Raw genomic sequence first — 24,867 nt, forward strand, 5'->3', positions numbered from 1 at the left:
AAAACTGCAGGTTGACGGCGGCTGACCGTGGTAACTAGTAACTGGTAACACTAGCGTGAGGGGAGCATTTTTTTCCATGTCTACAAAATAAACAAATTATGCGCTGCAGCGTTCAGCAAGCTCTTTCACACATTTTTTAAACTTCTTCAAAACGAGCAATTTGCCGCGGAATTTCTGTTGGCACCGGCAGAACGCCTTCACTCAGCTATACACTGCAGGTGAGAGATCCTCAGCTCTGGTGACAACTGGAATAACTGCAAGTTCGTTCCGTAACAGTGGCACCTCGGACATCTGTAATTTTGCGATCCACGGCCCAATCCTAGTGCATCGATCAACATCGAGCGGTGATAAGGTTTGCAATGATTTCGGCTTGTCAGTTTGGATGCCATCTTTATCTCTATAGTCAAGTGAAAGAATGAGGCACTGGTCGATCTTTACTACACCGCCCGGTAAGACAATTCTAAGCTCTGTCGATGACTGTCTACATTTGGAACGTCCACGCCGCCACGGTGACCTGACAGCCGCGATCATCAACTTCCGAATACCTAGAGTGCAACTCAAGAACGTCCATTTTTTGGAGTACCATTGAGCGTGCCAGACCGATTGAAAAACGCCACACCTGTTGTGTTTGCAACATCCTTCTCCGTTTGACAATTTCGTCTTTCTGAAAATTCTATGTTTTTCGTCGACTCTGTTTGACAAAATTGTCATTCTGCTAGTCTGACAAGTGATGAATAGTTTTTGTTGTAATATTGGACGTGCCAGGTCAGTTGGAACACGCTGCTTGTTGTTTGCCGGAAAATTGTTTAGGCTCTGTTTGTCAAGTTTGTCCATTCTATGACCCCAAAGTTTTTCGTAGTTTGAGGTAGAAGGAAATCATATTTTTGTATGCCAAAAATGCAAGAGTTGAATCATTTGTATAATATAATTTATTAATTTATTAATTTATAAAATGAAACTGTTAAAATTGAATAATCAATTTATAATTTTGTTATTTTGTTTATTTAAAATTGAAAAAAAACAATGACCATTTCAGATGAAACTGGTGAGAGAGTGATCCAAAGTGATAAATATTAAATTGCATCACATTTTTATATTATTGACAAGACAATATTATATGCAGGTATAGCATTATGGTTTGGACTTATAGTTATCGTCTCAAGGACTACTCTACTTGATTTCAAAAAACATTTCGGTCTATATTGTATGAAAAAATTAGTATCTATAAATAAATTCGATCTTCCAAACCCAAGTTAAGTAGTTCAGTTTTAGTAAATAAGTATTTTAAATTTTAGAACTACATCGATGTACCATGATTTAAGTTACAAATTATTCGATAGTATAATATAATTATGCTGTATTAGGTATATAGGAAAAAATGTGTTAAGTAAAAATAATATTGTTATTCTTAGGTATTTTATTTAAACTTTACTTTTAAATACTATGTCTAATCTTGGTTGACTAATCAATAAACAGCCGAATCTATGATAGCTATGGGACTTGTTATTTTCATGGCAGTTTCGAATAACATGTACCAATAGGAGTGGAGTAGGGGGCAGTTGTCCGAAAATGATAAGGAAGTTAATATCACGAATTATACCATAATTTACCAACGAGCCAACAGTGACTCCAAACTTGAAATTAATTACAGTGATGCTCGTTCAGTGATGGCCACGTGGCCACTCGCTCGTTACGCTGCGCTCGAACAAAAAAAGCGAAAAATCCCTCGACTTGCTTTGCAACACCGGCCCAAGTTGGTCACAGGGTAACCACCGTATAACCGCTCATTTTCGGACAAGTGCTTATCACTCAGTTATTAGCACGATTAAAGATATAATAACCTAAGATTTAAGATATCTTTAATAGTGGTTATTAGTACCTACAATAAAACTATCACCGGGTATTCTGGGGGAGACCCTAGAAACGATTTTAGAGTACATAGGAAAAAATTGAAAACATCAAAATAGTACAATTTTATATTATTTTAAATAGTAGGAACATCGTACAGTGTACTTATGACATAAAACAAATTTATCAGAAAAAGGGGAGATTTTATTGAGTAGGTATTTAATATTTAACTATCGCATGTTAATAAGTATAACTTGTATAAGTATATAAGTAGTGAATTAGTGCGTACCATCTTAAATGCCATTATTTATTAGTTATCAATATTTTCAATTAACGTTCGTGACTTAGAAAATTAATATGACAAAAAATAGCATAATTTATTTATCTTTTTATCCAACTTAATGGAAATGAATAATGATTAGTTGAGTTTAATTCATTGGGAATGGCCTATCTGTGTCGATCAACAGACAACCATTTCGCCAAACGATATGATCGACAGAATCGTTCAAATATTCACCGACTGGTAACAGCCAAAATAGTAAATACCAACATAGACCATCAATTGATAGGGATTATCTACAACGTACATTTCCCCAGGCATCTTCCCATTAAAAATATGGTATATTTTTTCATAAATATTTAACACTTAACCATCGTGAATTGATGTAACTTTTTTGGAATTTGCTTGGCACCCGGTTGCGTCTAAATTTAAAATTAACGTGGGTGGTTATAATTAAGGGCTCTATAATTAGCATAGAAGTATTGTGAAAGTTCTAATAATCGAACAGACATGACACAAATACGCAATGCATTTACACAGACAATGATATTCTACTCAATTTCACAGTTGACATAGTAAAAGATAAACATATGCATTTGAATAAGGAGAAGAGCACTTGCAACTACTGAGAAGTATATTTACATGACTCCTAATGATACTAGTGAAGTAGTGAAAATGAAGAGATACTCATCGATAACTCCATACGTTTCACCAAAATATATGAGGATAGATAAACGAATAAGTTTAAATGAAGAGAACATATGGTACTTGAATGGAATTATAAAAGCTAAAAACAGAGAAAAGTTGTTCCCGTTTAGTTTCAAACCCACATTTAAGGTACCTACAACCTACTTGAACGTTGTGAAATGCATACCTACTCTTTGTTGGTATTTTAACCACTATAAGTATAATACAAAATAAAAAGTTAAACTACTATCATCAAAAATAATACTACTCCGTCTACGAAATCAATATTTTTATATCAATTCGCATATAATAAATATAAACATTTTGAACATTTCTACTGTTGGTAGATTTTTGATGTCTCCCAATTCACAAACATATCTACACATGATATTACATTACAGTTTTATAAATAGGTACTTTTATTTTTCAAAATAAATATAATTTGGTTTTATATTATTATTTATGGTGTTTTGGTATTTGGTGTTAAAATATATTTTGAAAAAAAATGAATGCCATTAAAAATATTACGCTAGTATAGATAAATACTCGTTTCCTTTTTTTCACAGTTCCGCCTCTGAATGATAAATGTGAAATGTGATAATGTAATATATGTGATTATCAAGTAGATTCACTTTTACCATTTTCATCTATGAGTGCATATTTTAACATCTATATAATTGAGATTTAATAACACATTAAAGGAGGTACTTGTTTAATAAGTGAACAAAACATTGATAATTTGTAATATATTAGAAGATATTTTGAATAATAAATTAATAAATGATACAATTAATATAATATAAATAATAGTTTATTAAATTATATTCATGTTTACCTGTATATTAAGTACCTATATTTAATAAAAATATTTTCGAGATTTACTGTAACGAAAAAGCGGATAAATAATAGTACAAATATATTACATATTGTAAAGAAAAAAAAGTTTTAAATCAAATAGTCATATATTAAAATGTAAAGATAATAAAAATAGGATTTCAACAAGTTATAAAACATTGTTTTATCACATTGCACAACAAGTTCAATACCTATGTTCTCCATTTCACCAGCATAATGCATATGTAAATGTGTTGTGAATATTATTTATTGATGAAATAGTATATTCGTATATTCGTGAATATTTTGTTTTAAGATGATTATAGATCGTTAGGTACCTATATATACGGCTATACTATGACTTATGACTTAATAAAGTACCTGTTAGTTTTTCGTTTAATTAATTTATTGGTATAAAGTTGTTATTATTTAAATGCAAGTATACTCATATACCTAATAATTATGCAAATAACAAATAATATGAATTATGAATTCATATTCAACAGTTAATATTTGTTAAAAATACAATAAATTATGGATATTCTTACTTAAAAATATAAATTATAATAAAAAGTTCGCAAAATTTATCATATACATACGTATAACATTTAAAAATTAAAAGTGACACTTGGTATCTCCATTTTTTTTTTGTCATATTGTCATTTATATTATTGAATATTACAAAATAACTTATTATTAACAAGTAGTTTTATGATCTGGGATTGTAATATTTTCGCCCGAAAAGAGTACCATTATACAAATTTTATAGCAATAGCAGTGCACTGGACTGTCTGGGCTCTTATTTTGAGGCCATGAAGTTTGTATTCACTACTTTTGTCTTTCATTAGGTAACCACTAACCACTATGTATATTATAATATAATACATAGTAATTTAAGACCTTGGCCTAGCCCAGTAAAATACCGTTTGTCCTTGGAAACAGGGTACACTTCATCACTCATTACCCTGTAAATAATTTTCAATTTTGTTGGTGGGACATTTAACTAGACTAATGGATCATAAATTTCTATGACTTACAATTTTGCAACTCATGTATTTTTCTCATGTGCAAAACAACTTCTTTTTTTTAATAGAAATTTTAATTTTAAAATTTTTAATTTTAAGCTATTATTATGAATAACATTTTCGGATTGATGGGTTTTTTTCAAGTAATTTTGATTCATCAACTTGTATTCTAAACCCAAAATTGGCAAAGTTAGATCACGTACACGAAGTTGGCCCCCCCACATTCTGCAATTTTTTTAATTAGTTTTAATTTAATTATTATTCATTATGTTATCGTGATGTTTAGAAGGAAAAAATATTTGATTTTTTTTAACTGTACGTATTTTTTCCTTTTAAACATCACGATAACATATTGGAAATTATTTACAGGGTAATGACTAATGAGTGATAAAGTGTACCCTGTCTCCGCGGACACATGGTCTATATAGTTTCAGTTAGGTATTTAAATTATTTTATTTTGTTTCAAAATTGGAAATGTTTGGTTAGGTACTAAGTTACTCCTAGTTAGGTATTAATTTGGTGATATTATATAACTAATGTGAAACCCATATTATAAACTGACAAATGTAATGCAATTTAATCTCAATAATATCATACGGTTATTTCGTAAATATTTTTTGATAAATGATGTTACCAAATAATGCTATGTTAATTAATACTAATAATTACTTATTATTATTAGTTTATCAAAATTAAATTTACTAATTTCCATATGATTTAAATTTTAAATTGCTAATATGTAATAACTAATAAGTAAGGCTAAATTATACAGTTATTGTAATCCGTTATTATTACTTAGAGGCACACCATTTGTTATTACGATATAATTATGATATTATAGCAGTTCAAATAAAATATGTTATTATAATCATTTATGGTACAAAATGTATTTATACTATTCTGGGGATACTCGAATTACGCGTTCAAATCTTCATATATGTATAGACATGGCATAATAACTAGGATTTTGAAGTCACAAAAGCTAGAGTCCTGAATCATAATAAAGTTTGAAAAATCCCTTTTAGTGCGTTATTAATCACAACAATTTTTTATAATATCAGGTATTTTCAATAGAATGTGACTGTATTTAAAGGACTTTTTAAAAATATATCGTTGAAAATAACGTTCAATATTATGTTCGATAAATCATTTTGAATATTTAAAATAGACAAATTGAAAATAGTCGATAGTATACACGGTTTTTTTCCTTCTCTAACTCCAAGAGTATCCACCATTCACAGGTTGCTATTTAATATAAAAGTTATTTTCCAAATTTGAATCTTAACTATTTCTTCGGCTCGTTAAATATACATTTGGAGCCTTGGAAGTTGGAGGAATCCATAAGACCTCTTTTCAGTCAGGCACTACTAGATAATGTGGACAATAGTCATCTCGACGAGTATAATATAATATGGTTAGATTTTGTGGGACATAATTATGTATTATGTACAAAACAAACTACAAAACTATATAACTACAAAACGGTTTTTCGCACACGAATGAAGCTTCTATATTATAACATAATATTACACATGCAGATGTCACCGACGGAGATCACAGATGCAGTGATGCCGGGTATAATTTATGATATTACCATACATTATTATTATTATTATTATTATGAGGGTAGTCCGCGAGCGCGTCACGGCCAGCGTCACACGGACACACGCGAAAAAGAGGCGCCGCCAGTCACTTGCCGGCCAAAGGGTCCGCGTCAGAGTAGACTTTTCGGTGTCCCTCCGCGCGCGCGCGTGCGTACGTGTGTGTATGTGTGTGTACTCATGTCGGCGAGCGGAGAGGGCACACACACGTAAAATGCCCGAGTTGCCTTAGGGGGCTCCGGTGGCGTCGTCGTCGTCGTCGTCGGCGGCGGCGGCGGAGGCAGCGTTGCTGCCGTTGCCGTTGCCGCCGCCGCCGTTTAACGATTGGCGACAGCCCGGGATCGGCAGCAGCAAGCTTCCCCCGCCGCCGCGCGCACCACCACCGACACCGAACACCTTTACGCGCGTACAAATCCCCTACCACCGCCCCCGCCTCAGCCACCACCACCGCCACCGCCGCCGACAACACCGCCACCGCCGTAACCTCGCGCGGACACCGCTCGTGAGCCGGCGGCGGGAGGTACGCGCGCCCGTAGCGTATATTATAGTAAACTTTTATCAGCCACCACCGGCAGGGCGCCCCCACCGGCGGTCGCCGTCACGGCGGCGTCACGCACCCGCACAAGCGGAGTATCGGGCTGACGGGGGAGCGCACGCGCGTCCACAGTACCGAGTGGAACGCCGTCGACGCTGAGCCGCGTCTGCCCGTGGCCCGTGCGTCGTCGACGTCGTACTCCGTCACCGTACGCGCGCGACACGTTACATTTGTCCGCCGCGAGATAACGAGATAATACTGTGCGCGTACACATCCCCACACACACGTCACACACACACACACACACACACACACACACACGCCCACGCATATATCGGCGAGATAACTGCCGTCGGTGGTGGTGCTGCTGGCGGTGGCGGTGGTGGTGGTGGCGGCGGTGGTGGTGCAGTATACACGGAAACGGCACCGTCGTTGCCGTCGTGGTGCACTACGTAGCGCCGCGCGAAGGTACACGCACACTGTATAATATACATCACGCACACACGCGCCCGCGCGCACTCGCTCGGCTACGCGGTACACACATTTCGTGCGTCGCGTTTCTCGGTCTACACAGTACGATCGTTGCAGTCAGTCGTCGTCCGACGTGTGTGCGGCGCGCTTCGTTCGAAACGATACTTAATAATTCCTCTATGATTATAGTATCATATTTTTTTTTTAAGATTACAATACAACTGACGAGACAAATATAATATATACGTATATACCATCCATATTGTTATATCGTACGTTTTTTTTGTTCGTCCATCCAAAATGGCAAACTGAACGCACCGGCGGTTTTTTCCCTCGTGTCGTGTACCGGTCCCACCGCCAGGAATCTCGGACGAAATAATATTATTATGATCGTGTGGTGAACGGCAGCTCGCGTGTGTTGCTGTTGTCGTTGTTGTTGTTGTTGCTGCGGTAAAACAACGTTCGACGAAAACGCGGCTGGACGACATGAAGAAGTTCACGTTCAAAGGCGTTTTAGACGGTATACGGTCATCCGTGGCGCCACAGATCAAACCCGATCAGGAAATTGTCGAGACGCTCCGGCCCGACTACTTCCAGGTGGCCAAGGTGAGTTTGCTCTCTACGGCTGTAGCCGAACTATATAATGCCAAATAATACATCATATTAATGGCAATATAGAATAAAAATCATTTTTAATAACGGCGACGACAACAACGACGATTGCGTACCTACCGCGTATAATATTGCACAGACTGATGCAGCAGTAAGACCGTATCGCGATGCCGTAGTTCAAACGGTGGCGGGGTAACGTACAGCGATTCCCGCGCGAGGCCCGGCATCGTTGGCGCGCGCTCGTCGCGGCGGTGAAAGGGGGGGGGGAAACGCGAGGTTATCGCGTGGCCACAATCGCGTATATATTCGTGCATTGTGTGTAATAATAATAATAATAATAATAATAATAATAATAATAATAATAATATTGTTATTATGCAATGGACTACAACTTCGTCTATCCGGTGTGTTCCACTCACCGGCGATGATGTTGGTCGCGCGCGCGCGTGCGCCCGCTTATCGGACCGCATTCTTAGCGGCGGCAGTGGCCTACCTATGATATGCAACAACAATACGGCAGCCGCGGTGGCGGCGGCGGCGGCGGTATTCGTCGGCCGCGGCAGCGGTTCAACATGTGCGACCATATGGATGTCAGTCAAACAGACCGCCGCCGCCCGCCGCCCGCCGGCTGCAGCTCGTCACACGAACCAGCAATAATATTGTGTTGCTCTGTAGACGAGGCGCGTGTTGAAATTACACGTCTTTTTACGATAAAATATGGACAAACGTGCTGTAGTGTGTAAACACGGTAAACAGTACCTGCCGGTGTATGCTCGTCGTCGTCGTCGTCGCCGTCGTCATTACAAATTGGTTTTTTAATAAATGAGTTTTTTTCGCTCACCCAATAACGGCATACTGCTACAGTAGCGAGAGCTACGAGAATACAGGGTGTACGCAGGAGAGTCGAGTCTTAGGCATTTTTTTAACACGTCTTTCGTTTTATAATTAGCCCGTCCGTAGGTACATACGATATATTGTATTAAAATATATATATATGTTTTGGGGATAGGGGTACACGCATATTGTGCAGTGGTTTGTATATATTATTGGTTCTGACAACTAAAACAACTTTTTTTTCGAAATAAAAAACGTCCGAGGGGGTCGAGGGGCCGTGTCGAAGTTAAATCTGCAATAATTGTTCTCCTGACACCCTTGTAGCTATTGGTATGCGTATAAATTGCTCTGATCGAATCGATAATCGTTTTTATGAACGAAATATGTATTATTATTGGCACACTGGGTATCATTATAATATTCCTTATAATAGCAGATGACAAATTTCATACATAAAATATGTAAATTTATAGGTGTGTTTTGTTTTTTGTCCGTGTGGTTAGTCGCACATGGCGCGGGTTTTAAGAACGAGTTGTAGTTCCATCTAGTGAAATAGTTGTTTTTTCCTTCTATCATAATATCATTATTATTATTATTATTATTATTATTATTATTATCATCGACAACGTAGTATAATGTAATAGCCAATATTATGTAGTTATACCTACGTCATAAATAAGATACGCTTGAACTTACGAAAATAGTTGTTTTTACCTACTTGGTAGAAACCCATTAATTTTTTTAACCACAGTCTTCTTTCGACGACCTAAAATAATTAATACATTGCAAGTACATAAACGATGGGTCTTAGGGTTTTAAAAAATAGAAAAGGTGATCTATTTTAAAATGATTAAATTCTGATTGGGCAAACCTATGGACTCAAATACGTGGTTGTTCGATAACTGGAATAAAATAATATCAAGTAAAAATCACATTAAGTTACAACTTGTTTCAAATTGTTCTATTAAAAAACCGTAAGTGTAACCTATTGGTCATACTGTAAATAAATGGTGTAGATGTAGGTACGTGTACTTTACGCATACGTCGGTTTAATTCATTAATTGTTTACTTTACACATAGCTCTAATGGTGTTCTTTGATAGAATTTTAATGTGCAAGCAAAATAATATGATTGTAAAATGTAAATGCAAAGTAGTGGGAAATTGATTAAATTATGTTACATATTTGAATATTATGCATGTCAAAAACAATTATGTCTAAAAAAATTGTTTCAACGAAATATTGATACAAGATAGAATAATAATAATTAAGCTAGTTATAAAAATAATTTTGATTAATTTTATAGAAAATCACGAATTTAACTTGTTGTGGGTAACCAGCAATGTCGCCCTGATGTACCTATATTATGTAATACAATATTTTAAACTGTTATTTGTATTTTAAAAACAAATAATACTCAGCCACGTAATGGTTGATCACTTTAGTGTCAAGCTTATAATAACTGTTCAAAATAATAATAATATTTTTGATAGGTAGGTAATGTAGTTAGTAAAGAAATAGAGACTATAATATGTTTATTAAATAAAAATATAAACATATTAAGAAAGATTTAACTCGCAAAATGTCTATTAGAATATATGAATGTTCGTGAATGTATGATTATTATTTATTTAAAAAACAACAGTCGTGTGTTATTATAGGTAGGTGTGTTGCACAATGCAAGGTATTCTATATATTTATATTCATTAGTTCAGAAATGACCTTCACACATAAACTGCTGATTATTTTATTTTGTTCATTCAAAATGTTTTGATAGAATAATTTTTAGATTTTAAATTAACATTTTAGTTCTTTTAAGCTAGGATCAATATTATTACTTTCTGAATGACTGGAATTTATTTTCTTAAACTATTTGTCATTAGTCGTTACACTAAGAAATGTAAAAGTATTTTAAACCTATAGACGTTCTTGATCGTCTTAAAGGAAAATTAATTTATAGTGAGAATCTGTCATAGTGATTCACGTTAAAATGAAATACCATTTTGAAGGTCAAAACAAACAGCATTATATTAATAATAACGTTGTATTATTATTGAAACGCCGATTGTTATCCATTGTCACCGTAATTGTCGCAGGTACGCACAGACTTTCGGAAACAACTCTCGTTGTTGCTAAATCCACTGACTAAATAAATTCAACGCGTGTTGTTTGCAGCCAGCTAAATCCTAAATAAGTGCCCATTTGAATTTGCTTGTTTCAATTGCATTTTTTATAAACATATTTCGAGTTGTCAGTTTGAAAACGTCTGTTGCTCTATTGCAAAAAATATTATTGAAGCCTACAGGGACTTTGATATATTATTCATTTTCGCATTCCCCGGAGATACACTAGAGTAGGTTTCCTACGGGGATTGTACACCCTGGAAAGCCATTGCCTTGGAATGCCGAATTTGTGAAAAAAATATGCTCACATATTACTATATACATAATGAAGAACACGTCCTAAAGGACTTAACATAATGATATAAAAACAACATATTTTCTAACCATTATTTTTTTATTTAGATAGTTATTCAAATATATAATTATTTAAATGTCAGTTTTATACTCCGTATCTTGTTTTTTTTTAAAGGATAATTAATTTATATTATTTTTTGCGAAGTATAATTATTCATAACTGTTTTAGGATCTTATTTCTTAATTTTTATATCCCGGGTACTACCATTTGTTTTGCCAGTTTCCTAGAGGATTAACTCTCCTTAGTTTGTGTCCGTATAACGTTTCTGACTTAACTCTTCTTTAGTGTAAGACTATTATAGTTTATGCATTTCATATTATAATATATGACCAGTTAAAAAATATATATATTTCTGCACAAGTTTCTGCATGTATTATCACATTTTATTCATTTTGTTATTTTTTTTTCGAGTATTTACAATTTAATATAATACCTAAACTGTATAGTTAAGAAATGCATGACTACATTATTAAAGATTTTTATTTATATCACTTAATAAATCTGAAGTAGGTACTTTATTTAGTATTTACACTTATTATGACATTTTCAACCATAGCGGATACCTACATAGAATTACTGAATTGTACTTTTGTATTCAATATATTTTTTATTGAAAGACATTTTCTGTTTTGAGTATACAGAACTTAGAAAAATCTGAAACATGAATTTAAAATGTCTTTAGACGGGTAGTAATTGATTAAATTTCTAATTGTTTAATTATACCTAATTGATAGCTTAATCAAACAAATTTTTGATGGTAAAATTCATTAATAATTAAGTATCAATTAAAATTATTTATAAATAGGTATCTCACAATTTGATACTCTGTAATAAAAGAGACCTCGGCACTTTAAAGTTATGACGACTAAATAAATTTTCTTTTAATTAAAAATAAACTGATTATTATAATAGGTATTATAATAAGTCATAACTAATTTATAAGTTTAATGACAAGAGTTGTACCTATAGAATTTAGAGGGTAGAATATTTCTTGATGTGTATGACGTTTGTATGTCGTACGGTCGTATACATTATTTTTAGAATGAAGCTTGTTGAATCTGAAATTATCAACTCTAAATGTGGCTTTGGTAGTAAGAGCGAATTGAATTGAATTGAATTTTTATAACTAAATACTTTTGTTATTTTATAATTGAATGAAAAAAACAATTAAACTATTACAATGTGGTTTGAATGTTCAGAAAGTTGCCTCGTCATCATAGATGATTAATGAATTTATGAACCGTACCTGGAAAGTGGGACTAGAGTTTTACATTAATTTTAATTTTTAAACGTATTATTTATAGTGCACTAATGTCGAAGTACCCGTTTGTCATAATTAACGATACTGCAGTAATTGTACATTTGTACGTGATTGGGAGATAAGTAATTGCTATGATTTTTACCTCGACTATAACATGATGTTTCTTTTTAATTCTTGTAGTTTGTCACATTTTTTATTGCAATTCGATACAAAACTACTTTTATGTCATTTTTGTATATTTTTTGTTTGTTTTATTATTTATTAATATTAGATTATTGTGAACGATAATTGATACATTTAGTAATAATTGTAAATAGTTAGTTATTAACTAATAACAAATGAGTATTGACAACGCTAGTATATCTAAACAAAATCAACCAATGTAATAATAAGTACCTAGGTAACTTTAAAAAGGAATTGAAAAGAATGTTATCTCCATGTGTGCTTAGTTTTCTCTATTACACATTTGTAAAAATATGACGTGCATGTTTGAAAGCAATTAGTATGCACTGTGTATAAAACAGAGTGAAACAACATCCCACATAACCCTTTCCATCCCCTCAAAATGGGGAAAAAATGAGAGGGAATCCAGTACCGCTTGATTGACCTCTTTAATATTACTGTTGTTTTTCGACACAAACACATATGCATACACATTTATATTTAGGTATATATATGTATTATACAAATACCTACGCATATATAATATATAGTATTAATGTTTTTAGTTTGAGTTATATAACTGTTGTGCAATAAAATACGAGAGAATTTCGTATGTAGGTTACTATCTGTTTTTTTGTACCAATAAATTCGACGGTTACTGGATAGTTTCATTTAGTTGGTAGTTTTAATAACTACCCTAAAAAGTGCGCGTTTGTCAGTTTTGATTTAATATTCCGTAATACATTTTTGAAATTTATAAGCTGTATTACAAACGTGCGCGTTGGAAAAATTAATGATGTATTGACGAATATTCATATTTGCTAAAATCGTGCATAATTAATATTGAATATAATCTATTCATGGTCGACAAAGTTTCTGGTCGTTTATAAATTGCGGTAATTTTCTACTCTGCGTACCATACAGAAATAGGGGTTATTTCTATTGTGTGTGAAGAGAAATTAATCTGGTTGGTTTTGCTCGATGATTCTTATATGAATAATGATTTACTTAAATAATAAAGTTTAGTCGGCTGTTCGATGTTTTACTGAGAATTTTGATAACGGTATTGGATATAGAATAATCATTTTTATATATATTCATAATCATTCAAACATTTTTTTTTATTGTTTATTAAGAATAATAAGTTAACCCATAAATGTATCAATCGAGATTCCTTAAAAAAAAGTACAAAATAATATAGAATTTACGAGTCTTAATATAAAGCAAGAAAAAATTAAGTGAATTTTATGTATTTTAATATTTAATATTTCCTTTTCATTGTTTAGTTATTTACTTCAGAATTGTAGTAGATACCTGTAACTACGTGATAAGTCATAAGATGATCTCTAGATTCGAGTTTCAGCTTACACGTCCAAACGTCAACCCCTTTTCAAATAGACGTTTAAAAATATAGATATTCTGTGAGACCTTGATGTAGATATTGTCTGAACTGTAGACTTTGAACTTCATTTACGATTATAAAAAATGAAATTCTAAATGAAAATATCATATAAAAATATTTGAAACCAAAATATTTTACCCTTGGCCATTACCTATTGAGGGAATTATTATAACTTATAGAATTATTTTACAGGTTACAGTAGTAAACAGTCGCGCATTCAATCAAATAATTTAGTTATTTTACTTTAAATTTCTATTTTGATAGCCAGTGTAAAAAATCTAAAACTATGATTTTTTTTTATTATGGCAAAATATAAATTTACTAAAATTCAACCATAAAATATAAATTAAAAAAACAGTATAAAAATTAATGTTGACCAGACCTACCAGACTAACCTAACCTAACCTACCTGTACATTGGCACGCACTATAATAGCTAACATATGATTATAATTAACTTGATTTAAATTATTAGTTCTGAAATAAGATAAATACACACTGTAATTTTCCGTATAATACGTTAATGAAATTAAAAAATAACATTGGCTTTAGATTGTAACTCCAAATCGAATGGAAATCAATCATTGCATATTATGTTATGTAAAGTAATTTTTAACTGTTAATTTTGTAGTTCAATTAGTATATTTCTTATACAATTTGTATTTAAAAAATATTAAATCTGACATTTCTATTATTTTATTGAAAACATAAATATATATGTTAATAGCGATTTACAAAAAATGAGTATGATATTAAACATTTTATTTTGTTGAGATTTTTTAAGTTCTTTTATTTATGTAAAAAAAACACCAATTTCTTATATACAATACCATAGAATTATTTTTAACAACTAAGTATAATTGCTTAAACTAATTGTACATCACAAAGGTTAAAAATAAATCCATAAATTATGATTATTGACAGATAATTTATTATTTTTATTGGCAATGAATAATACGTTATGTTATGCTATTAAAAGGTGCATTTTTATATTTTATTAACTTAATATTAAATATATTATTTTTAAGCACACTGATATCATTATATATTACAGTAGTTAACTACAATAATTTTAGCTGAATGTAGTAATCAAAATAACCAATTTGTGTTAGGCATAAACAAATAATGACAGTTTTGTATAATTATATAATACAAGTTATGTTTATGCGTTATTGTAAAATACTTTGGGGGATTTGAAAAGTTTTTGAACTTGAAGATTATTTTTTTAAGCCAAGAACAGAAAAAGTACTTACCATTAATATTTAGTACCATAAAATAATTATTCACTTCGAAAATCTTCTTCTCCAAAAATAAAGTACATTTAAAATAAACAAATGTATAGAATGTTTTTATATATACTATTATATGATTATTTTTTCATCTATTAATTATTAAGTTGATGGTATAGGATAAATAAACCTTATAAATTATGTCTGTCCACGATAACTAATAAAATAATGATATGTACACTATAAATTGTACTTAATTTTGATTAATATTTAGAACGTCTTATGATGTTTAAGACTAAAAATATTCTGCTGAACTGCATATTTGCACAATAATTGATTTTATGGGTGTTACCCATTTGCGCAAAAAAAAATGAATTCGTTTTGGGTATAACCCATTTGCGCCAAAATAAAAAAGGTAGGTTTTTCCGACAGCCCACTTGCTTCAAATTTACCTGGTGTAATTAAAATAAAGTAATATATTTGTTATTATATACAATTTTATTTAAATCATAATTAATTATACGAATGTTTTTAAAATAATAATCAATAATAATTATAGCTGTATAATATACATTTTTTTAAAACAATAATTAGAATAAATACAAATTGTTTTTAAAAACTATAATATGTAATAAATTATTACGAACTATTATAATTTACAACAAATGAGTAATAATAGTTAATAGTACTTACATATTTTTTACTATAAGTTACAGACATGACGTCTTTAAAATATAAGAATTAACCAAGTCGTTAATTTAAAATGTTTACGTAGGTAAATTTGGCACAAATGGGCTGTCTGAAAAAACATAGATACCTTTTTTATGCTGGCGTAAATGGGCTGTACCCAAAACGAATTAATTTTTTTTGGCGCAAATGGGCGATGCCCGATTTTATAATTATTGTTTTCATTTTTATATCCCAAATAAAAAGGTCAGTATTGTAATGACTTTCTTATTTCAATTATCTTGTACAAGATTTCGGTCTAACCTTAACTATAGACACTACTTAATGCATCCTATAATAACCTTAACTTTAAGCATATTTATTTACGAAAATAGTAATTTGAAAGAATGACCTAATTGTATGTTCATTCATAATTTTTTACCATGTACAAATCAAAAACATTTATCGATCATTGTTGGTCGAAAAAGTATAGTCACAAATCACAATACAAGTGATATTAAAAAAATTTTTTTTTTAATTTTGAATGACCCAATTATTATATGATTAAAATTAATTAATTAAGACAAGTTAATATTCTTCTCAATTTGCAAAAAATGCATTTAAAAAATGTACCATTTTTTCAAGTCGTTAAATATGATATAATAATTTTACTATGTATATTTTGTTACTTGTATAATGTATTACTATTGGGAGTACGAAGTGAAAACTACATCAAAAATGCAAAGTTATTATGTATTGCCTAAATTAATCTATTTTCATAAGATTGGCTTTATCCCGAAGGGTACAATCTGTTAGTTTTTAATTTGAAATAAAAAACAAAAATAAATACTTAATTGAATTTTTATGAAAAATAATATCTTGTCATAATAATATTCTCAACGGAACTACATTTCATATTTGGCAATATCCCTCGACGCGCGTGCACACTGCACAGTGTTAAAATAAAGTGGTGACATAGAATATTATCAGCCACGCCGCGTTATACCAATAACAATAATAAATAATAATAATAAAAATAATAATTAATAACGATAACAATAATAATTAACAATGATAATTTTAATAGTAATAGTTATAATAATAATAATAATAATAATAATAATAATGATAATGATGATGATTCTAATAATGGCGATATTAATACAACCGCCAAAACATAGTTATACTACCTATATTTTAGTAAGTCTTCATCGTGAAGTAAGAGACTACGTTTTTTGTCCTAAAACGGGAGTCGTCTGCATGTGCGTGTATATACTTTATAAATATATTATGTTATTAGTATAGAAGTAGTAGTTTAGTGTAGTGCTGCGACAGTTTGATGGGGTCGAGGTCGTCGAGGTCGAGATCGGACATCAATTGGCGCGCAGCGCGTCGGTGGCCGAAAGGTTAATACGCATCGGTTAATTGCACCGCGACGTACGTCGACAACGGGCTCGTGACGCAATGACTATATACTGTAGAGTAAACACAGTACACAATATTATATTATGACTTATGGGTAACTTCGTGTAGGTTATGTCGTTTTACGTGTGTCCCTCGTGTATCTTATATTGTGTTATGGACCCGAAATTTATAATATTCTGCAGTAATATCGAATGTGTCCTGCGTTATAACGGTTATAGCCTATGGGTATTAGGTATACATCTGGAACTATTTCGATTAGATTGTTCCAAACATGCATGTCATAATCGCAGTCTACGTATATATTATGATACTGATAAATATGGGTATGTGTGAATGTGTAGTGAGTAATGACTGCAATGTATTATAAGTCCCTAACCAATAGTGGCGATCACACTTCGTACGATTTGATACATTGATCACTTTTATAAATCAACATAATGTTTACCGTTTCCGCCCCTCGCGCATGTCACATGTAAAAAAATCATTTATTATTGCACTATATAATGAACGATGTAGATGGTTTCGGAGTTGATACGCCACCCATAAAAAAGAAAGAAAATATAACGTCCTTGAGGTCTGATGGCCCGATCCCATCATGGCCTTCTTTTTATACATAATATTATATTATTAAAAAAAAACTAAATTTTTATTACTTTAGTGTTTAGACACTAACTTTTTTATGAATAAATACGTTGATAAAAGGTTATGAAAAACCCTCAAAAATTTTGTTTTTTAAATGTATGTAATAAGTGTTTTAGTTTTAAAACCATTTCCTAATAATTTATTACTTATCGATTTACTTGTGGATATGTAATGTAGTATAGGTACTATTATACTTGGTGGTTGAAGTGCAGAGATCGAATAGTGGGTACACTATAATATACAGTCGTTTTTTATTCACGCACACTTCATTTTCTTTACCCACCACATCTACTTAAACGTGGCATACATGGCATAGTCTCTGAACTACCCCTAAACATTATTGTTTCACCAGCGCTTACAATGAGAGGTTATATTGTAAAGCTAAAATAGTGTGGCTTTCAAAGATAATAAATAATTTTTTCTCAGCATCACTACTACTACTACTACTACTACTTTCTACTTCTAGTATTAATAATAATAATCATTATATTCATGAAGTGGTGATGCGGGTGTGCGCGGGGCCCGGCCAAGTATGCCGTATGCGTGCGCGCCGACCGGAGCAACAAACGCGTGTGGTTCATTACATCGTCACCGCCGCCGTCTGTTCCGGTCAACAACGGATTTTTCCCGTATTTTTTCTCGCCCTCTCTACCACCCTGCCACCCCCTATACTACATCTCCCCCCACTGCACCAGACTTTTCGTCCCCTGTCGTCATCCTTTCGTCGTATTTTTATCCTCCGCCGGTTTCCGCTCCTGTCACCATACTTCTGGAAAACGCCGCCAGCGGTTAGCTGCTGCCGACGGGCGATTAAAGATAACCGCAACATTTCTGGTTTTTTTGTTTTCCGCGCTGTCGTGAGACGTTTTCGAGTGGGCGCAACCCAACCGTGTGTCTCGAACGACAACATAACTCAATTCCGTAATACGTGCGGCGCGACAATCGCACAATGCGTTTGCGCCCCAATGAATAACATATTGTTTTATTTTGTTTCATATATATAAGACAAGTTTTTATTTACTATGTTTTATTTATCGAACAGCACAATACTTTTATTAATTAAAAAATGACTATAATACGTATATAGTATACTAACATATTAATATTATTTATCGCATTCCTACATAGTATAAAATCCCTCAGACTTTGATTATATTAGTATATTAACTTTTTCATCTCATAAATAAAAATATGGGCAAATTATATTTAACTACGTATGAAATGTTGAGTAGAATTTAACTGTGTAATATGTGTACCATTTCTATTTTCCATATTGTAATATTGTATAGGTACTTACCTAATTGCAACATTTATGATTTAATTATTATATTAATAATTAGGCTGGTATATAATAGTAATTATTATCCTTCTATCGTGATTTTGCTCTAGGTTGTATGTAATATTTTTATTTTTCTAATTGAATTACAATAAGGTTTTAAATAAAACCGTGATTAAATAATATTATCTAATTTAAATTGAGTAAAAATCTTTAATATAATACAAATCAGAAAAAGTATTACAATAAGAATCCAGAATAATATTTAACTTCTATAAATCAGAATGGAGCTTTTAAATGTTGTAGCTATCTTTAAGTCATTATAATATTATATATTATAATTTACTATTGGAAATTTGAATATGAAATTACTGCTCTACTTCATTTATTTGTATGTTTATTTTATTTATTGAAAGTTATTTTGTTACATTTATTTGCTACACAAAAATAGTAAGACTAGTAGACAAGGAATTTTAAACTTGGATGCAATTAATAACTTTTATATGTAACAAAATGTATGTAGAAGGTTAGGTTACAAACATAAGAAAACGCATTAAATACTAGAAATTTAATTTGTTATTACAATATAATAAAATATTATTTATTCATATTACTCATTTAAGTACCTATACATAATATAGTTGCACAAAAAAACATAGCATCCTATTGACCCGTTAGTTTCGAGGTCAAGTGGTGACTTATATTTTTATTATCGTGCCATTTGATGAAGCTATTTTTATGCACTTTATTATTTTGTGGCGCAAGATTCTATAGAATCAGTATTTAATATTTATAGATAAAATATTACAATACAAAACATATACAAGTGCTTTTTGTCAAATATTCTGTATTGATTCTCATCATCATCACATATAAAGTAAAAACTAAAATCAGTAGAATAGTACCTAACAATATAACATTTTGAGAACATTTAAGAATTAGGTGATAATATAAAATTGAGTGTATTTAAATTTGAAATAATATGATATTTATAAACTGCATATAATTTATTATATCATACCATTATGTTATTTTATACAAATATAAAAGAATGTGTGTTTAATTGTAATCTGTGTCTCTTAAAAATTAAGTATGGTGTATACATCTTTTTTACCTAAAATCTTATGTTACAATTTTAAAGCTGATATAAATGTGGAACTTATGAATAATTCAATATTATGTAAAATTCATTCTTTTTTAAAATTTACGTGGACATTTCAAAATATATTGATATATTCATACAATTATTAATAATAATATTATGTAGAATACATGTTACCACTATCTACTATGTGTCTCTGTTATACAACATTTCATATTGTTTACGATGCTGTTATAACGTACTGATTCACTGAAACTAGGTTATTGGCTTATGATATCAACTTTTATCGGCTTATAAAACAATGTAACTAGTTCAACTGGTAGAACAACAGTTGAATACATTAATTTTTTTATTATAAATTTAACACGTCAAATATATTTAGCATTTTAATTTTGCATCAGAACCTAACGTTATCTATAGCTTTAAAAAAGTGTATACTTTTAACTGTTGAATAATTTATTTTGAGTTTTACAAGAGGTTGTGTAGGAGTTGATATATATTCTATACCTACTACATATTCTACTCTAGAATATATACTTCTTGCTGAAACCTTAGAATATAAAAATTTAATGAAAATAAAATATATTATGATGACAAAAACATAAAATACTCTCTGACACAATATTTATAAATTAAAAAAGTTATTAATAATTAAGATCTAAACTATACTACATCATGTACTGCACATACAAAAATTGGAATGTTTGTTGTATGATTTTTACACAAATATTATACATTTGATTATACCAAAATTCTAATGTTCTACAATTCTGAAATCGATTTTATTTTTATCAAAGAATTTCTAATAGGTGCTAATAACTTATTATACTACTTATATTCGTAGCAGTTTATCATAGTGGCATCATATATTTGTAATTTAAGTAATAACAATTTAGACAAGATACAAAATCCAGGTTTAATTCATTATAGACTCGTTTTCCTCTCTTCGTTCTTATGTTATTGGTTATATTAAATTTTAACAAATTTTAAATCAGTTTTAAATTATTGTATTTCGAAAATAGTAGGTATATGAAACGGAAAACATAAAACCATGCATGTTAGAATTTTTTCAACTTGTTTCGATGGTTGCCTGTACATTTTGCATACATTTGGTAATTTAGTTAGAATAACTATTGAAAAAATGAAAAAGTATTTTATGAACATTTTTGATCTCTCCTGCCTGAAAGTGTTCTTAAGTGGATAAAGTAAAAGCTTATAATAATTAATTAAAAACATTTAAAAAAAATTGTATTGTAAATGGTAAAACCATTACATTTTTCACTTGGTTCGGTATTTAAAAAGGATCAAAGTTAAAATTTGTTAACTATCATTTTTAATTCTTTTACAGAAAATAACAATACATTTACATCTAATAATACTTGTATTCTGTTAATATTGTCTTTATATATTCATATTTATACGTATATAAACATAACCAATGAATCAGTTTAATTTAATTGGAGGATTTGTGCAACCCTGTTTAGTACAATTCATTTCTATAAATTTTTTTGTATCAGTTTGAGACTATTATTATAATTGTGTGAGTTGTGATTTATTAATATTGGATTCATTTGAATGAATTATTTGTGTGATTTTATTATTCCGTGTGTCTTTTTATCAGTACCTACTAATGTGAAAAAAGCATTGATTTGTATCATTATTGTGGCTATTAAACTAGTATTTCTAAAGCTTATTCAAATCTTCAAATGGAAGAATCTAAGACATATAAATTCACATTTACGAAAGGGGAAGGGAAGAATCTTTTAAATTTAGTTTTATATTAGAATTTTGTAACTCAATGGTATAATGTTATCAATCATGTAATTTTCACTTAAATGTATAGGTACCTACTACATTACTTTAAACACCTGTACATTAAAACCAATCAATCATCCACCAGATGCTCAAGTGTTTAGCACACTAAGGGAAACCAGATTTTTATAGAAAGGAAATTATGGAAAGAAAACAAAAATTTTCCATTGAAACTATTTGAAAATTATAATATGTGGGTAAGAAAAAATAAAATCATACGTCAATACATGTCGAGAATTGATGATGAATTAATTAATTAATCATTTCTATGTGTTTTTATTTTAAATTTGTAATCGTTGTTATCAGTTTATTATTAATTAGAATCTTAGTAATTTAAATAAAATTAAAAAACATTATATTAAATTTCATAATTATATAAACGTAATAACGTAGGAAAATATAATGGAATAACATATTACTACTTGTACCTATCTAGTTGTAATATAACTTCTATTAAAAATTGAACATTCTCCACTTAACTACTCATAAGTCATAACTACATCTTCTACTCCCTCATCTTCTCAATTCTTGATCTTCCTTTACTAGTTTCCCGCCAGGTCGGTGCATATTTCTTTCGTTCGAAATGGTACCCTCGATACGATTTATTAGTCCCTATCTCTTTCTGTGTTCCTTCTCACTCCACGAGTAGCCAATCTTTATTTTTAACTCCGATCCATCTCACCTTTTACTGATACAATGAACCAATTTGCAGAACTTTACATTCCCTTAATCCTACTTAGTCTAGGACCTCGCAGTTTTGTATTAAAATTAAACCAATTCCCAACACGGCATTTAATTTAAATAATTTATAGGTTATTATATTTATTATAAATGTATACACCTCATATTATAACCTATTAAAAATTCTTCTATTATGTGTAAGGTGTGTTATTACTTATCATATTATTTATAATATAATTTAATGTACATTTTAGAATTTATTTTGATTTACTTATGTAAACACATCTCAAAATGTTATAATATTCATTATTAAAGCTTAGAGTGACGATTGTTCCCTAAAAATGATAAAAAAAGAAAGGAAATATATACAATTATTTTGAATTAAAAATAAATACTCCTAAAACTATAGAAGGGTTAAAATATGATCCTAGTTGCACCAATGTATAATATAGAATGTATAAATACATAGTTAAATGTAATTAAGTTTACCTAATATTAATTTTATATCTATGGTTATGCCTTATGCAGTTGATATTAGTGACCTGTTGCTCCCATGATCCAAGGGTTATATACTATGTTCATACAAAAATTAAAACCTATCACCAAAAAGTACATACCCACTTTTATTGAATACCCAATCGTATTAATTAAATGTGAATATAACTCTAAAGTTCGTTAATTTTCATCACTGATCCTAAAGATAATCTGCAACCCATTAATTTATTAGAGCTTAAACGTATTAAATTGTATGATTTATGAAAAATAAAATTTTTCCTTGAATGTAAATTATTTTATTTTATATTTAGAAAAACCAATATATTATATTATTATATAATGCTGCTTTGATATGTGGGTATGGTTCAGAATAGAAAATCAGGATAGGTACTAGTATTTAAATAATGTTATAAACAGCGGGTTATTAAAAGTTTAATTGTTTACACAAAAAAGTAGATTATTTTATTTTTCTTCTAGTTCAACCTGTTAAATTGTCTTGTACTTACTGACGTTAGTAATAAACTTCTTTGGAACATGTCCAGATGTCCAGTCATTCGTGTCTCTTTCATCTCGACGTAAAAGCTATACTATTGGATAAAACCCAAACAACTTAATATAGGTTCTTATCCCGGATTCTAATCAAGCGATAGTCACGTGCGTAAATTCTTTTCTTTTAGTATTTTCTGTATATCTACAAGAACGGAACAAGATTTCATACACGTTTTTTTCTTCAATTAGAACTTAAATTAAACCACATTGCGTCAAATTTTAAAACTAAAAAAATCTTTGTATTATTTAAGTGTATTTTTCATTATTTCTTTTTACCTAGGTGTATTTAGTTTCAAAGAGTAATTTCTTTTAATGTTATAATTATGAACCAAATAAGGGAATAATCATGCATTTATATGCGTGTAAATATTGAGATGATGTATATATATTTAAATAAGAATAGACCATTGGTCTGTTTACGGAAAGCATGATTATTTTATATATTCTTTTCATGTGCTATATACCACAAACATAATCCTTCTCGGTTTTTTAAAGCGCGTAATCTTCATAAAAGTTCTCTTTTATTGAGTGAATATATTCATCCGTGTGTGCATACTGTGCAAAGACAATAGGAAATATCAAACAAAAGATTTGTTGATAAACACACAAACAAAAGTACAGCATAATGATGAACATCAAAAAAAAAATATATAAATATATATGTACATATAAAACAACATATAGCGTAGTTATTATTATTTACACTTATAATCTTGATGAGTTTCATATTTAATTAATAAATCATGTTAATTTATATTTAATAGGAAACAATTTGTAGTATTAAGTGTAATTGGACATCTTCAGAGTGTGATTTAGAATAGCTATAGTTGATAATTTACATAAAGCTGGAAGTTGAATACTTAAATGTGAAGTATGGATTATGGAGCATAATATAATATATTACAATTTACAATATTATCTTATAAAGATGGTTCAAATTTTATATTTTTCAATATTTATGT

General features: G+C 30.4%; 1 protein-coding gene across 4 annotated transcripts in view; it reads left to right on the plus strand.

The window, feature by feature from the left end:
• Positions 1–7,767: 7,767 nt before the first annotated feature.
• LOC111035929 (syntaxin-binding protein 5) overlaps positions 7,768–24,867 on the plus strand; it is a 138,567-nt gene continuing 121,467 nt past the window's right edge. For all 4 annotated transcript variants that reach the window (XM_022317760.1, XM_022317761.1, XM_022317763.1 and 1 more), the window contains exon 1: positions 7,768–7,887. In XM_022317760.1, coding sequence (XP_022173452.1) covers positions 7,768–7,887 — 120 coding nt within the window. The remainder of the gene's footprint in view (positions 7,888–24,867) is intronic.

This window comes from Myzus persicae, unplaced genomic scaffold, assembly GCF_001856785.1.
Source record: "Myzus persicae strain clone G006 unplaced genomic scaffold, MPER_G0061.0, whole genome shotgun sequence".
Classification (NCBI taxonomy): domain Eukaryota; kingdom Metazoa; phylum Arthropoda; class Insecta; order Hemiptera; family Aphididae; genus Myzus; species Myzus persicae.